Source organism: Dendropsophus ebraccatus, chromosome 4 (assembly GCF_027789765.1).
Source record: "Dendropsophus ebraccatus isolate aDenEbr1 chromosome 4, aDenEbr1.pat, whole genome shotgun sequence".
NCBI lineage: Eukaryota > Metazoa > Chordata > Amphibia > Anura > Hylidae > Dendropsophus > Dendropsophus ebraccatus.
In genome coordinates, this window is record NC_091457.1 from 17,299,276 (window position 1) to 17,314,629 (window position 15,354).

Sequence of the window (15,354 nt, forward strand, 5' to 3'; positions counted from 1 at the left end):
TCTCAGCTTCATGTATTAACAAATGTGCCCGCCATGTTTCTCCTCAGAATCTGGCTTCTCCTTTGTGTTGTTTCCCCGGCCGTCCACCTACGCATAAAGAAGTTTTCACTCAGTGGGATTTGTTACTTGGAACAATAACACCTCCAGATAACCTGGCGTCGCTGGCCTCAGTTTTTCTCTGGAAGCATTTTTATAGTGATTCATTTACATAGGGCTTCTATGGCTGAATACTATAGCCGAGGGGGCCCACACAATGGTAAATGAGGGGTCTCAATATCTGCCGCAAAGGAACCTGTTGTGGCCTGTTTATAATTAGATGCATTGTTTGTATGGGTTTTTTTTAAACTGAAATCCTGTTTAAGGATATATATATATAATATATATACACTCACCGGCCACTTTATTAGGTACACCTGTCCAACTGCACGTTACTACTTAATTTCTAATCAGCCAATCACATGGCGGCAACTCAGTGCATTTAGGCATGTAGACATGGTCAAGACAATCTCCTGCAGTTCAAACCGAGCATCAGTATGGGGAAGAAAGGTGATTTGAGTGCCTTTGAACGTGGCATGGTTGTTGGTGCCAGAAGGGCTGGTCTGAGTATTTCAGAAACTGCTGATCTACTGGGATTTTCACGCACAACCATCTCTAGGGTTTACAGAGGATGGTCCGAAAAAGAAAAAACATCCAGTGAGCGGCAGTTCTGTGGGCGGAAATGCCTTGTTGATGCCAGAGGTCAGAGGAGAATGGGCAGACTGGTTCGAGCTGATAGAAAGGCAACAGTGACTCAAATAGCCAACCGTTACAACCAAGGTAGGCAGAAGAGCATCTCTGAACGCACAGTACCTCCAACTTTGAGGCAGATGGGCTACAGCAGCGGAAGACCACACCGGGTGCCACTCCTTTCAGCTAAGAACAGGAAACTGAGGCTACAATTTGCACAAGCTCATCGAAATTGGACAGTAGAAGATTGGAAAAACGTTGCCTGGTCTGATGAGTCTCGATTTCTGCTGCGACATTCGGATGGTAGGGTCAGAATTTGGCGTCAACAACATGAAAGCATGGATCCATCCTGCCTTGTATCAACGGTTCAGGCTGGTGGTGGTGGTGTCATGGTGTGTGGAATATTTTCTTGGCACTCTTTGGGCCCCTTGGTACCAATTGAGCATCGTTGCAACGCCACAGCCTACCTGAGTATTGTTGCTGACCATGTCCATCCCTTTATGACCACAATGTACCCAACATCTGATGGCGACTTTCAGCAGGATAATGCGCCATGTCATAAAGCTAGAATCATCTCAGACTGGTTTCTTGAACATGACAATGAGTTCACTGTACTCCAATGGCCTCCACAGTCACCAGATCTCAATCCAATAGAGCATCTTTGGGATGTGGTGGAACGGGAGATTAGCATCATGGATGTGCAGCCGACAAATCTGCGGCAACTGTGTGATGCCATCATGTCAATATGGACCAAAATCTCTGAGGAAGCTTCCAGCACGTTGTTGTATCTATGCCACCAAGAATTGAGGCAGTTCTGAAGGCAAAAGGGGGTCCAACCCGTTACTAGCATGGTGTACCTAATAAAGTGGCCGGTGAGTGTATATATATATATATATATATATATATATATATATATATATATATATATATATGACTGCTATAATGCACTCAATGACATTTCCCCTAGTTGATAGACTTTTAGGGGGGCATCATAGCTGTTCAGCATCACACTGCTGATGTGGGGAGGACACTCTGCCCCCTGCTAGTATGATGATGTGGGGTGGACACACTGCTCCCTGTTGGTGTGATGATGTGGTTAGGACACACCTCCCCCTCCTGGTGTGATGATATAGAGAGTACAGTCTGCCCCCTGCTGGTGTGATGATGTTTGGAGGACACATTGTCCCCCTGTTGGTGTGATGATGTGTGTGTGTGGGGGACATTGCCCCTTTTTGGTGTGATGATGTGGAGGACACACTGCCCCACCCCATTTTGGAGTGGTGATGTGGCGGACACACTTCCCCCTGCCGGTGTGATGATGTGGGGAACGACACACTGTCCTCTGCTGGTGTGATGAGTTGGTTAGGACACACTTGCCCCTGCTGCTGTGATGATTTGGTTAGGACACTACCCCTGCTGGTGTGATGATGTAGGAAGGACACACTACCCTCTGCTGATGTGGAGAGGATACATTCCCCCCTGTTGGTGTTGTGATGTGGACAGAGCTCGCTGTCCTCTGCTGGTGTGAAGATGTGGTTAGGGCATACTGCTCCCTGCTAGTGTGACAGTGTGTGTGTGTGGGGGGGGGGGGGACACTGCCCTCTGCTGGTGTATGATGTGGGGAGAACACACTGCCCCCTGCTGGTTTGATGATGTGAGGAGGACACACAGCCTCCTCCTGCTTTTGTGATGATGTGGGAGACACACTGCCCTCTGCTGGTTTGATGATGTGGGGAGAACACACTGCTCCCTGATGACATGGCAGTCAGTCACCCCTAGTAGTGATATGAGGGACACTAACAGCTCAGTGATATGTACAGGACATCCTGCAGCCACAGATGTGTTGTCTCTCATGGTGTCCAGCTCCCCAAACAGACGGGTTTCAAGGAATGTCTCCCCCAAATTGTAACACTTGTAATACTTGTCTGCCCGCTCACCAGATTTATCACCGATCCAGTGTCTATGGGTGCAGCGTTCTCACTGCAGTGATCGCCTGCATTATAACAGGTAGGTGAATGGGGTCACTGTGTTACAGTTACAGCCACTTGTTGGTCACCCCATTCACCACAGCATTAGGTTGTGTGGGCGGCCATACTGCAGACCCCTGGTCAGCCAGGTGACAATGCGTAAGGAAAACCAGTGAGGATGATGGATTGCTGAATCAGTACTGTAACAGGTTTGGTAGTGATTAGGACCCCCCCCCCCCCCCGTCTTCCTCCAATTATACCATCACATTATGACAGGACAATACCCACAGGCCAGCAGTGCTACCTCTGTATCCTATATATGTGCATTCACCTCCTAGTATTAGGATTTTTCTTCTTTCTGACCTATTTTAAGTGTCAGCTTTGGGGGGTGATATTTTGGTGTCTGAATGCTCGGCTAATCCATTAGGATAGTGCACTGGCATGCTTCATGCTGGAGATGGCTTCTGTGAATATTCCTCCTACATACATCTGTGATCTCCTTAAGTGCCAATCATTAGGCTGTGTACATCCACATTTATGGCGTATATGTAAATGAGCGCATTACCTGCTGTCCTCATACTGGAAAATCAGGGAATGCATTGCCGACTGAACCCATGTGAAGCTCTTGTGTATTCTTTATGTAACGTGACTGCATCCCCCAGACTAAATAGCCATTATTATTATTACAGACTTAGGCTCTATTCACATTTGCACCATGGTTTTTGGTGCATGCAACATTATTTCTTCAGCGTGATCTCCTGAATGGGACCCTGACTTCTGGTTTGAATGGAGCGGCTGGCTGCTGGCACTACTTTATTCATGGTCTGTGGATCTACCGGGGATAGCTAAGTACAATGCATGGCGACCTTCAACAGTCTTTGGCATAGAAAAGTGACAAAATGTGCGAATTTTCAAGGATTTACACCCACCTTGTCAAGTGGGTGGGGCTTGAAGCAAACACACCCACTGCATTTACTATGTGCAGTTATTTCAGAGAGAGAGTTGCACCAGTTCTTTGGTGAGAAAAAATAGCTGGAAGACATTGTGCATGCTTGTTTTGCACCATCCACAACACTTAAAGGGAATCTGTCACTATGTTTATTCCGCCTTAAATGAGGGCAGCATAAACTAGTGACAGAAATGCTGAACAGATCGGGGTATTACTTACATCATTCTGTTCAGCCGTTCTCCTAATATGCAGGAGAATAGGATTCTTGCCGCACACCCCTGTCCTCACCCTGCAGCTGCTGATTAACAGTTGACTGCCTATACACAGCATGGGTAGATAACTTCCAATCAGCAGCTGGTGGGCAGAGTTTTCTGCTTCTCATGAATATCCAGGACTACTGAGCACATGCACATAATGGAGAGGACTACTTATTGTCCATGTTATTCAGGAGGAGATCTCTGGATTAGCTGCACAGAACAATGTAAGTGATACATCATTCAGTTTAGCTTCTCTGTCACTAGTTTACGCCACCCTGAGATAGGACACCATAATCATACTGACAGAGTCTCTTTAAATAAAATGGAGAGGGCAGGGCTTTCACAGTCCAATAGATTTATTATAATTTATTCCAGCAATCAGACCCCCACTTATACCCTGTCTGCAAGATCCATCACTTTTTCATCTTGAAATAACCCCTTTAAGCATGCAGCCCTTGTCCTTCATGACCCATCACACACTAGTCATGATTCAGAGTCCTTTGGGAGCATGCTCTTTATATTAAAACATGTTAACATATCTTAAAATTTTTAACATGTCCTCGACTCTTTTTGAAAGTCATTTCCCACCATTGTTTTTGTACGTCACCTGATGAAGATCACAGTTTGGGGTTGAAATGCGTTGTGCTGTTATTCATTAATAGCCTCTACCAGTGCAGACCTACAGTATATCTAGGAAAATTGCCGCAGGATGTCAACTTTCCTCAATGTTTTTGGATACTTGGTTGCTATGGGTAACGTTGACAGTTAAGTTTTTTTTCTTCTATTTTTCTTCTTTTTCCGAACCCAAGATTTTACAATGATTCTATATTCTAGTACTAGAACAGGTTTTATAGAGACCCATTGACTTATAGCTGAATTACTGGAGAGCTACACATGGGCAACACCGCCGCGCTTTGGCTGCAGAATTATAAAGATGGAACAAGGGTGTGCAGAGACAGGGAAGCCATGGAGAGTACTGGTGTGGTTTGTGATAGGATATACATGACATATGGTCTCCGGGGGCTTTTCTCCATGTTGGGTATATATAAGCCGCAGACATCGCCTTTACGATGCAAAATACTTAACATTTCTTTGTCGCAGTTAAAATAATTCATTTTCCACCATCTGGAGGAATCAGGAATCTGGTGGTTAATCGGCTTTGACACGTTCATTGAGTCTAAAGATGACTGGGGCCCCGGCTGATGATTTCCCCGCATCCCCGTCTTCTAGCAGTCACACTTCCTGACATCCACAACTCACGGCTTGTTTGCTTATAAATAATTTCCTCTTTCCCACCTTCTTGCCGCATTTTCCCATAATTACTGTGGGGGAGATAATTGCCGCCGGATCCTTTTATGTTGAAATGTAGGTCAAGTCGGTGCATTGTATGGTTTACAGTGACTGATACTGTACAGAGATGCCGTAGTGTAGATACGCAGCATTGTGTTACTGATCTCCATGGTCCCACTCCAGCCTTCTACTTGAGTATCCATGTTTTTCGTGTCTTTTATTGTTGTCTACTATGAATATAAGAGGTAAGAATAGGTCAAGTGATGATTTTTTTATAGTATGGGTATTTAGAGGAAATGTCTATGGACCAGGTGAATGGGGGCTCCCAATTGGTCCCTGATGGCAGATGTTGGAAAGAGAAGAATAAGCCAAGTTGCATTTCAATCTACATGTTCTATCTACTTGTTGTTGAAGTGTCTGGCCGGAGTTTTCTCCCTTCCTTTGATGACCCCTGTAGGCAATGCCAACACCCAGTAGTCAATTCCCCTGTAAATCATGTAGGTAATCCCATCCTCAGTAGGCAACAGGGAGCGTCCCCTTGTGGCCGGAGGTATAATGCTGCGACCACGGCTCCGTCACTTCTCCCTCTACATAATAGAAATGTGCAATGGGGCAGGCGGCCCACTAACTGACAATCTGGGAGGCCTACCGGGAATTTGCCCGGTAAGCCAGATAGTCAGTCCGGGCCTGCATCCTTTCCTTGCTGAGCATACATTGTATTTTGGATCTAGAGAACTTATTGTCAGCCGAACATTTGTTCTATATATGGAATATATAGCCAGCCTTAGGCTAATCTCATGTGTGGGCTTAGCCATATATTCTAGATATGAACAGATGTTTTCCTGACGGTGATCTGTCCCATCCCCATACGCATGTACAATGGGCTAGGGGAGCATAGGAGAAAGCTGCTACCAGACATCTAAGTCAGCAGCTTATCTTTCCAAGAACAAGGAAATCGGACAATTGGAAATGCAGTTAGAGTGATCTTTTCTCCTGACATCTGTAAATTTGTGGATTAGCCTTAGGGCTTTAGTACACGGGGCAATTATTGTGCGAAAAATCGTTAAATCGTTCGAATTTAAAAAATCGTTCTGTGTAATTGCAGTCAACAATCGAAAAATCGTTCATACAGTGATTTAAATCTGAACCTAAAATCAACGCAAGTTCCGCATTTGTTCACTAATCGTTCAGTGTAATTGCACATTGTTCATTGTTTTACTGGGATCAGGAGTAAACGATCTTAGTAATGATCGTAACTAACGACTATCGCCCTGTGTAATATGGTGAACGATTTCAGGTTAACGATATATAATCTCGTTTGCGATCGTTTATTGTTAAAAATCGCTCCGTGTAAAAGTACATGGCTGACAATGTGGGTGGCCTACCAGGAATTTGCTGGTACGCCAGATAGTCAGTCCGGGCTTGCATTGTCAGACAAGCTAAAGCTTTGGCTGCCAAGGCATGGTAATTGTAGTTTTGCAACAGCTGGAGGGCCTGAGTTTGACACCCCTGTTCTAGACAGTTTTCATTAAAATTAGGGATGGTCCGAACCAAGTTCGGTTCAGGTTCGTACGAACCCGAACCCTCGGTAATTATTCCCGCTGTCTGCCCGCTCCGTGCAGCGGGAGGATCGCCTGGAAAACTGGGATACAGCCATAGCCATAGGCTGTATCCCAGTTTTCCAGGCGGTCCTCCCGCTGTATCCGCCCGCTGCACGGAGCAGGCAGACAGCCGGAATCTGATGCCGAGCGGGTTCGGACCATCCCTAATTAAAATCATCTAAAAGCACACAATAAATTTCCTGCATCCCATGTATTCCATCTTGCTGGAACATAGGTCACATTAGGCATCAGGAGTTCTAGGCTGAGGTTTTCCAATATGGAGTGTTGACTATATACTGTACATTGTAGTTTTTTCAAGGATTCCTTTGTATAATAAAATATATAATTAAAGGGGTCCATCCCCAGAAGAAATTTTTTAATTGACTGAGGGTGTTATTAAAAAAAAGTGATATTCATCTTCCCTGATCCACTGCTTTCTGGGTCCAGTGATACAGTACTTCAACCCCACAGGAACTGCCCATTTAGCCAGACCCTGACCACAGCGGTGACCCCTGTAAACCAATGACTGTTTCTATGGGGTTGATGCAGCACAGACACCAGGAAACACCATTTAGCAATGGATGCAAATCGCTAAAATGGCAGCTGCTGTGCAGGATTGGGGAAGGTGAGCATTACTTTTTTTTGCCACCTGGTTTTAGACAGTGTTCTCACATACCAAGGAACACGTGTGGCCGAAAACACACCCCACACATGATCATCAATGGCTGCCTGATTGCCAGGATTGTTGCCAACATTGCGTTACCACTCGTGAACAAGTGGGGAGTCGTTTTGGCCACATGCCTTTACTCGCATGTAGGAATGCGTTCTTATTGTTAGAGTGAATTCACATGCAAGACTTTTTGCAACAAAATCTACTGCAAAGGGCCCATTAATTTGTATGGAAGGTGCAGAAATCCATGCCCTTGATGCAAGAGCAGCCTCATTGAGATGGACTGAGCTTTCCACATTTCTGCAACTTACTACCCAAACACAGGCCAACCCTCGTCCTTACCCTAACCCTTTTTTCTAACCCTTTCCTATGGATGGATTCCTGGACCAATCCACCTCCCCGCTACCCGAACATGGCAATAAATGGCATGTCACGGATTATTCTTTCCACATTGGAAAAATTTGACCCATAAAGACTATGGGGGAAGTTTATCAAGAGCTTTGCTCCAATTTTAAGGTGAATATTTCGATTTCTATTTTTGAACCAGCATTCAACAGGCCAATATTTTTTAGATGTAACTTTTTTTTTTTTATTTGCCTGTTTTGAGTATTTACCAAACAATTTGCATAATCCGGCATAAGCAGCCAATTTATCATTTACGACTTTAAAAAAAAAGAAGTGGTGCAGGCCTGTGACTGGTCAGTATCAGGTGAATATAGTTGTGGCTTTTTACTTGGACGCATTTACTATGACAGTGCGACTTTTCCATAAATCACACACAGTATACTGGAACAAGACAAACGCCAACCCACATTAGAATGATGGCACACATCGGACCCCTTAGTAAGTGTCCCCTATGTTATTTAAGGAGAATGGGCACAGAATAGACCCATTATGGCTAAAGAAATCCAAAAACTAACCCTTAAAATGTCCAAACGGCAATCAGAATAAAGCACAAAAATCCAGTCACAGAAGTAATGCTTTGTTTACACGGAGCGACAATTTGCCCAATTGATTGTTTAAAGATTTTGAAGCAACAATTTGGTTTTTATAACGATCAGCGTTTAGACGGAGAAAAATCGTTATTGCGATCGTTTTTAAGATTGCTTAAGCCCATCTCACTCAGGGTGCATCTTTGAAAGACTGTTTACACAAAGCGATATGCGATTTTTTAGCGAACGACCAATGACTATTTGAGAACGTTCTGAAAGACAAAGATGAATAATTTCTCGCTCGTCGCTTGTTCATTCACTGTGTTTACACGGAACGATTATCGCTCGAATGTGATCGTTATCGCGAAAATTCAAACGATAATCGTTCTGTGTAAATGCAGCATTAGAGGTCCTAATTTTAGGGTAATGAACATGGGTCATTTGTGTGATTTGCTATAGTGCCCATCTGTGGCGGTGATGCCCTCCCGGTCAGCGCCCCTCTGCGGTGGTGATGCCCTCCTGGTCAGCACCCCTCTGTTGCTATGATGCTTTCCTGGTCATTGCCCCTCTGTGGTGGTGATGCCCTCCGAATCAGTGTCCATCTTCAGACACACAGGAGGCATGCAGTCACTATGGAGGTCTCTGCACGCGTGTCTTCCCTGTGCCCACCTAGTATCAGTGGCATCCTCACTGTGTGGCCGTCTCCCTCCCGTACTCCCCGTACCCTCATTGATACTCCTCGTCCCCTCAGTGATCCTCTCCTTCCGCTCAGTGATACTCCCCGTCCCCTCAGTGATCCTCTCCTTCCCCTCAGTGATCCTCTCCTTCCTCCTCAGTGATCCTCCCCGTCCCCTCAGTGATCCTCCCCGTCCCCTCAGTGATCCTCCCCGTCCCCTCAGTGATCCTCCCCGTCCCCTCAGTGATCCTCCCCGTCCCCTCAGTGATCCTCCCCGTCCCCTCAGTGATCCTCTCCTTCCCCTCAGTGATCCTCTCCTTCCCCTCAGTGATCCTCTCCTTCCCCTCAGTGGTCCTCTCCTTCCCCTCAGTGATCCTCTCCTTCTCCTCAGTGATACTCCCCATCCCCTCAGTGGTCCTCTCCTTAGTGATCCTCTCCTTCCCCTCAGTGATCCTCTCCTTCCCCTCAGTGATCCTCTCCTTCTCCTCAGTGGTCCTCTCCTTCTCAGTGATCCTCTCCTTCCCCTCAGTGATCCTCTCCTTCCCCTCAGTGATCCTCTCCTTTCCCTCAGTGGTCCTCTCCTTCCCCTCAGTGATCCTCTCCTTCTCCTCAGTGATACTCCCCATCCCCTCAGTGGTCCTCTCCTTCTCCTCAGTGATCCTCTCCTTCCCCTCAGTGATCCTCTCCTTCCCCTCAACGATCCTCTCCTTCCCCTCAGTGATCCTCTCCTTCTCCTCAGTGGTCCTCTCCTTCTCAGTGATCCTCTCCTTCCCCTCAGTGATCCTCTCCTTCCCCTCAGTGATCCTCTCCTTTCCCTCAGTGATCCTCTCCTTTCCCTCAGTGATCCTCTCCTTTCCCTCAGTGATCCTCTCCTTTCCCTCAGTGATCCTCTCCTTCCCCTCAGTGATCCTCTCCTTCCCCTCAGTGATCCTCTCCTTCTCAGTGATCCTCTCCTTCTCCTCAGTGATCCTCTCCTTCTCCTCAGTGATCCTCTCCTTCTCCTCAGTGATCCTCTCCTTCCCCTCAGTGATCCTCTCCTTCTCCTCAGTGATCCTCTCCTTCTCCTCAGTGATCCTCTCCTTCCCCTCAGTGATCCTCTCCTTCTCCTCAGTGGTCCTTTCCTTCTCAGTGATCCTCTCCTTCCCCTCAGTGATCCTCTCCTTCCCCTCAGTGATCCTCTCCTTCCCCTCAGTGATCCTCTCCTTTCCCTCAGTGATCCTCTCCTTCTCAGTGGTCCTCTCCTTCCCCTCAGTGATCCTCTCCTTCTCCTCAGTGATCCTCTCCTTCCCCTCAGTGGTCCTCTCCTTTCCCTCAGTGATCCTCTCCTTCTCCTCAGTGATACTCCCCATCCCCTCAGTGGTCCTCTCCTTCTCCTCAGTGATCCTTTCCTTCTTCTCAGTGATCCTCTCCTTCTCAGTGATCCTCTCTCTCTCTCCTCAGTGTTCCTCTCCTTCCCCTCAGTGGTCCTCTCCTTCCCCTCAGTGGTCCTCTCCTTCCCCTCAGTGATCCTCTCCTTCTCAGTGATCCTCTCCTTCTCAGTGGTCCTCTCCTTCCCCTCAGTGGTCCTCTCCTTCCCCTCAGTGATCCTCTCCTTCTCAGTGATCCTCTCCTTCTCAGTGGTCCTCTCCTTCCCCTCAGTGATCCTCTCCTTCCCCTCAGTGATCCTCTCCTTCCCCTCAGTGATCCTCTCCTTTCCCTCAGTGATCCTCTCCTTCTCAGTGGTCCTCTCCTTCTCCTCAGTGATCCTCTCCTTCTCAGTGATCCTCTCCTTCCCCTCAGTGATCCTCTCCTTCTCAGTGATCCTCTCCTTCCCCTCAGTGATCCTCTCCTTCCCCTCAGTGATCCTCTCCTTCCCCTCAGTGATCCTCTCCTTCCCCTCAGTGATCCTCTCCTTTCCCTCAGTGATCCTCTCCTTCTCAGTGATACTCTCCTTCCCCTCAGTGGTCCTCTCCTTCCCCTCAGTGGTCCTCTCCTTCCCCTCAGTGATCCTCTCTCTCTCCTCAGTGATCCTCTCCTTCTCAGTTATCCTCTCCTTCTCCTCAGTGATCCTCCCCGTCCCCTCAGTGATCCTCTCCTTCTCAGTTATCCTCTCCTTCTCCTCAGTGATCCTCTCCTTCTCCTCAGTGATACTCCCCATCCCCTCAGTGATCCTCTCCTTCTCAGTGATCCTCTCCTTCCCCTCAGTGATCCTCTCCTTCTCCTCAGTGATCCTCTCCTTTCCCTCAGTGGTCCTCTCCTTTCCCTCAGTGATACTCCCCATCCCCTCAGTGATCCTCTCCTTCTCCTCAGTGATCCTCTCCTTCCCCTCAGTGATCCTCTCCTTCTCAGTGGTCCTCTCCTTCCCCTCAGTGATCCTCTCCTTCTCAGTGATCCTCTCCTTCCCCTCAGTGATCCTCTCCTTCCCCTCAGTGATCCTCTCCTTCTCCTCAGTGGTCCTCTCCTTCTCAGTGGTCCTCTCCTTCCCCTCAGTGGTCCTCTCCTTCCCCTCAGTGATCCTCTCTCTCTCCTCAGTGATCCTCTCCTTCTCCTCAGTGATCCTCTCCTTCCCCTCAGTGATCCTCTCTCTCTCCTCAGTGGTTCTCTCCTTCTCAGTGGTCCTCTCCTTCCCCTCAGTGATCCTCTCCCTGTAGTGGCGGAGGACCCGCGCTGCTCACATGACTCGTCTCTGTGAGGGATGAGAGATGTTGCCGCGTCTCCTCAGTCTGCGCGCCGCCGCTCCTGACACACAGAGATGGGGTGGGCGCGGGAGCGGAGTGCGGGCTGCTACATGCCCGGCAATACTCGCTCCTCCGCACTCCTTCCCGGGAACTTGCTCCTCTATGTAGGCTGCGGGCAGCTGAACCGGACGGGATAGTGGCCGCTCTCAGGGCTCCGCACATCCCAGGAACATGAAGTCTTTGTTCAGTGCGTTCACGAAGAAGGAAGGTAAGCGGCGCCTGGCGGCGTGGGAGCGGGGCGATGACCAGCACTCATCCACATTCAACTTCACACGGACGCAGTTAGTGTAGTTTACGGGACGGTGAGGGACATATGGCTCCTGGGGAAGACTCTATTGTAGTGAGGAGGCTGATTTCTGAATGGGAACTAGATTCATGCAGGGGAAGGGGGGTCCCCTCCAACCTGGTGTATGTGTGAGTGTCTACAGATCAGTGTGGAACTACAACTCCCATCATGGACACAAAACCCCAGTTGTAGCATGCTGGGACCTGTAGTTCCATTACTGCTCAGTAGCATTTGGTGACTTGAGCTGGGGACAAACAGGGACATGAGTGCTTTGTACACCTGATTGCTGGGACTTGTAGTTCTCCAGCATCTCTTTACCTGATATATTGTGATATAGGCTAATAGAAGCTTGCTGGGACCTGTAGTTCTCCAGCACCTCTTTACCTGATATATTGTGATATAGGCTAATAGAAGCTTGCTGGGACCTGTAGTTCTCCAGCACCTCTTTACCTGATATATTGTGATATAGGCTAATAGAAGCTTGCTGGGACCTGTAGTTCTCCAGCACCTCTTTACCTGATATATTGTGATATAGGCTAATAGAAGCTTGCTGGGACCTGTAGTTCTACAGAAGCTGTGTGGCCTGATATATTGTGATGTTGACAGATAGCAGCTTGCTGGGACCTGTAGTTCTTCAGAAGCTCTTTGACCTGATATATTGTGATGCGGATGGATGGCAGCTTGCTGGGACCTGTAGTTCTTCAGAAGCTCTTTAATCTGATATATTGTGATGCGGATGGATGGCAGCTTGCTGGGACCTGTAGTTCTACAGAAGCTGTGTGGCCTGATATATTGTGATGTTGACAGATAGCAGCTTGCTGGGACCTGTAGTTCTTCAGAAGCTCTTTGATCTGATATATTGTGATGTGGATGTATAGCAGCTGGCTGGGACCTGTAGTTCTTCAGAAGCTCTTTGATCTGATATATTGTGATGTTGACAGATAGCAGCTTGCTGGGACCTGTAGTTCTTCAGAAGCTCTTTGATCTGATATATTGTGATGTGGATGGATAGCAGCTTGCTGGGACTTGTAGTCCTGCAGCAGCTCTCTGCCATCTAATACATGACTATAATAAAATGGGCTAGTAACAGTTTTCTTGGACCTGTAGTTCCACAGCAGCTCTGTAATTTCCTGTGATCTGATATATTGTGACTATAATGAGGCTGCTTGCTGGGATCTGTAGTTCTCTGGCAGCTCTATAGCATCTGATGATGTGATCTCCAGTGACTGCTGGGACCTGTAGTTCAGCAGCAGCTCTGTGACATTGTGATTAGAATGAAAAAGGAGAATTATTTGCTGGGACTTGTAGTTCAGCAGCAGCTTTGTGACATGCATTGATTTAGGATCTTGTCATATGAGCTTATAGCAGCTTGCTGGGACTTGTAGTTCTACAGCAGCCACTGTGACACCCATTCTGATTACAATGAAAAGAGCTATTAACAGCTTGCTGGGACCTGTAGTTCCACAACAGCTCCATAGCCAATAACACCATTATAATAACGCTTTATAGCATCTTGCTGGGACTTGTAGTTCTACAATTACTGCGCAGTATCTGATGATAAGACTTCATGCTGGGACCTGTAGTTCCACAATGGCTGTGCCGCATCTGATTACATGACCTCAGGTGATCATAAGGACTCCTTGCTGGGACCTGTAGTTCCCCTCCTTTTCTCTGATTACAGTAATGACCTTGCAATGAAATGGGTTAATGGTAGCATGCTGGGATCTGTAGTCCTACCACAGGTTTGACCTCTGAGGATTGTAAGGACACCACAATATGGGTTAATAGATGGCAGGAGATAGTATGGCTTCAGATGACTTGCATTGAAAGGGTTAATGGGAGCGTGCTGGGACCTGTATTCCTACAACAGCTTTACAGTATCTGATAATATGCTGGGACCTGTAGTTCCACCGCACCTCTGTAACAGGTAAGGAGTTGGTTTCAGCATCTAATCTGGCTTCCTTGCAGCTTGCTGGTCCTTGTAGTTCCACAGCAGCTGTATAGAGTGTAGTGGAGTTTACTCCATTCGCTGCGACATCTCAGGGTTTCTTTTATAGATGATTTGGAAGAGATCCAACCTCCTCCGATGTCTCGAGTGACACTTGTGTTGTAGGAGCGAGTGGTGATTGATTTACATGGCGAGCAGGGATGAAATCAGATGGAGACATCATTTCTATATGTTTATTGAGGTTTTTTTTAATGCATAGCCAAACTGAAATTAATCACTTAGAGGTGAAGTGGTTCTGATGACTCCTTAGTCATCAATCTCCTGCCGGGTGTGATTATGACACATCTATACTGGGCGGCTGCGCCCCGCGCCCACCACTCCTTAAGAAGATTCTGTAACCATCACTATCCTTCCCTCTGGGCTTACAATAATAGCAGCTCTGGAGGTCGCCACCTTGCAAGTCCCCGGAGGTGATAAAAGCGTCAGCGTCCTTGTCCCCGTTTTATGACTAATAAATAACGATACTTGAGAAGGTGAACGAGAACGTCATCACTCTGCATAGACTTATCATATAGAGGTTAGTAAATCCGGATCCAATCTATTTTGATTCTCCTCCAGAATTCCGATCTTTTGGGATTCGTTTCGGATGAGTTGTCTCCCGCTTACACCCATCCCCGAGCTGACGCTGACCTTACGATACTAGAGACCTGAGAACGTCATACACTTCTCAGCATGGTCCCATAAATCGATCAATTTGGTTCCTAAACAAATTTCAGGAAATCTGCTCTTCTTTAATAGTGTATTTTCATATTGTTTAGCCCAGGGTCCTCTAACCTGTGACAAAACTACAACTCCCATTATGTCAGGACAGCAAACAGCATGTAGCAGGGCTAAGCTGGTCAGTGTAGAGGAACAGAATAAGCTGCAATTCACACTCCAAACTGCTGACACTGTTAGTGCCCTATTATGCTGCACTTACACAGAGCGATAATTCGCCAAATCGAACAATTAACAATTTCGAAGAAACAATTTGTTTTGTTTTTTTTTATAACATTCAGCGTTTAGACGAATAAATCGTTAGAATAATCGTTAGAAAAAATCGACAGTTATAAAATTGCTTACGCCCATCTCACACATAGGGTAAATCAGTGAAAGACTGTTTACACGAAGCGATCTGCAAATTTTTTGTGAACGACCAACGACGATTTGAGAACATGTTGAAAGATCAAAATGAACGATTTCTCGCTGGTCGCTTGATCGTTCGCTGTGTTTACACGAGCCGATTATCACTCAAATGCGATCGTTAGCACGAAAATTTGAACAATAATCGTTCCG

The 15,354-nt window shown here is 47.0% G+C and overlaps 1 protein-coding gene across 11 annotated transcripts in view; it reads left to right on the plus strand.

The window, feature by feature from the left end:
- Positions 1–15,354, plus strand: part of SHANK2 (SH3 and multiple ankyrin repeat domains 2) — a 412,049-nt gene that overhangs the window by 164,025 nt on the left and 232,670 nt on the right. The window contains exon 1 of one of the 11 annotated variants that reach the window (XM_069965189.1): positions 11,866–11,993. The exons of the other annotated variants lie outside the window; for them this stretch is intronic. Within the exon in view, the coding sequence (XP_069821290.1) occupies positions 11,957–11,993 (37 nt within the window). The 5' untranslated portion in view covers positions 11,866–11,956. Of the gene's footprint in view, positions 1–11,865; positions 11,994–15,354 lie in introns of those variants that run through there. 11 annotated transcript variants of the gene reach the window in all.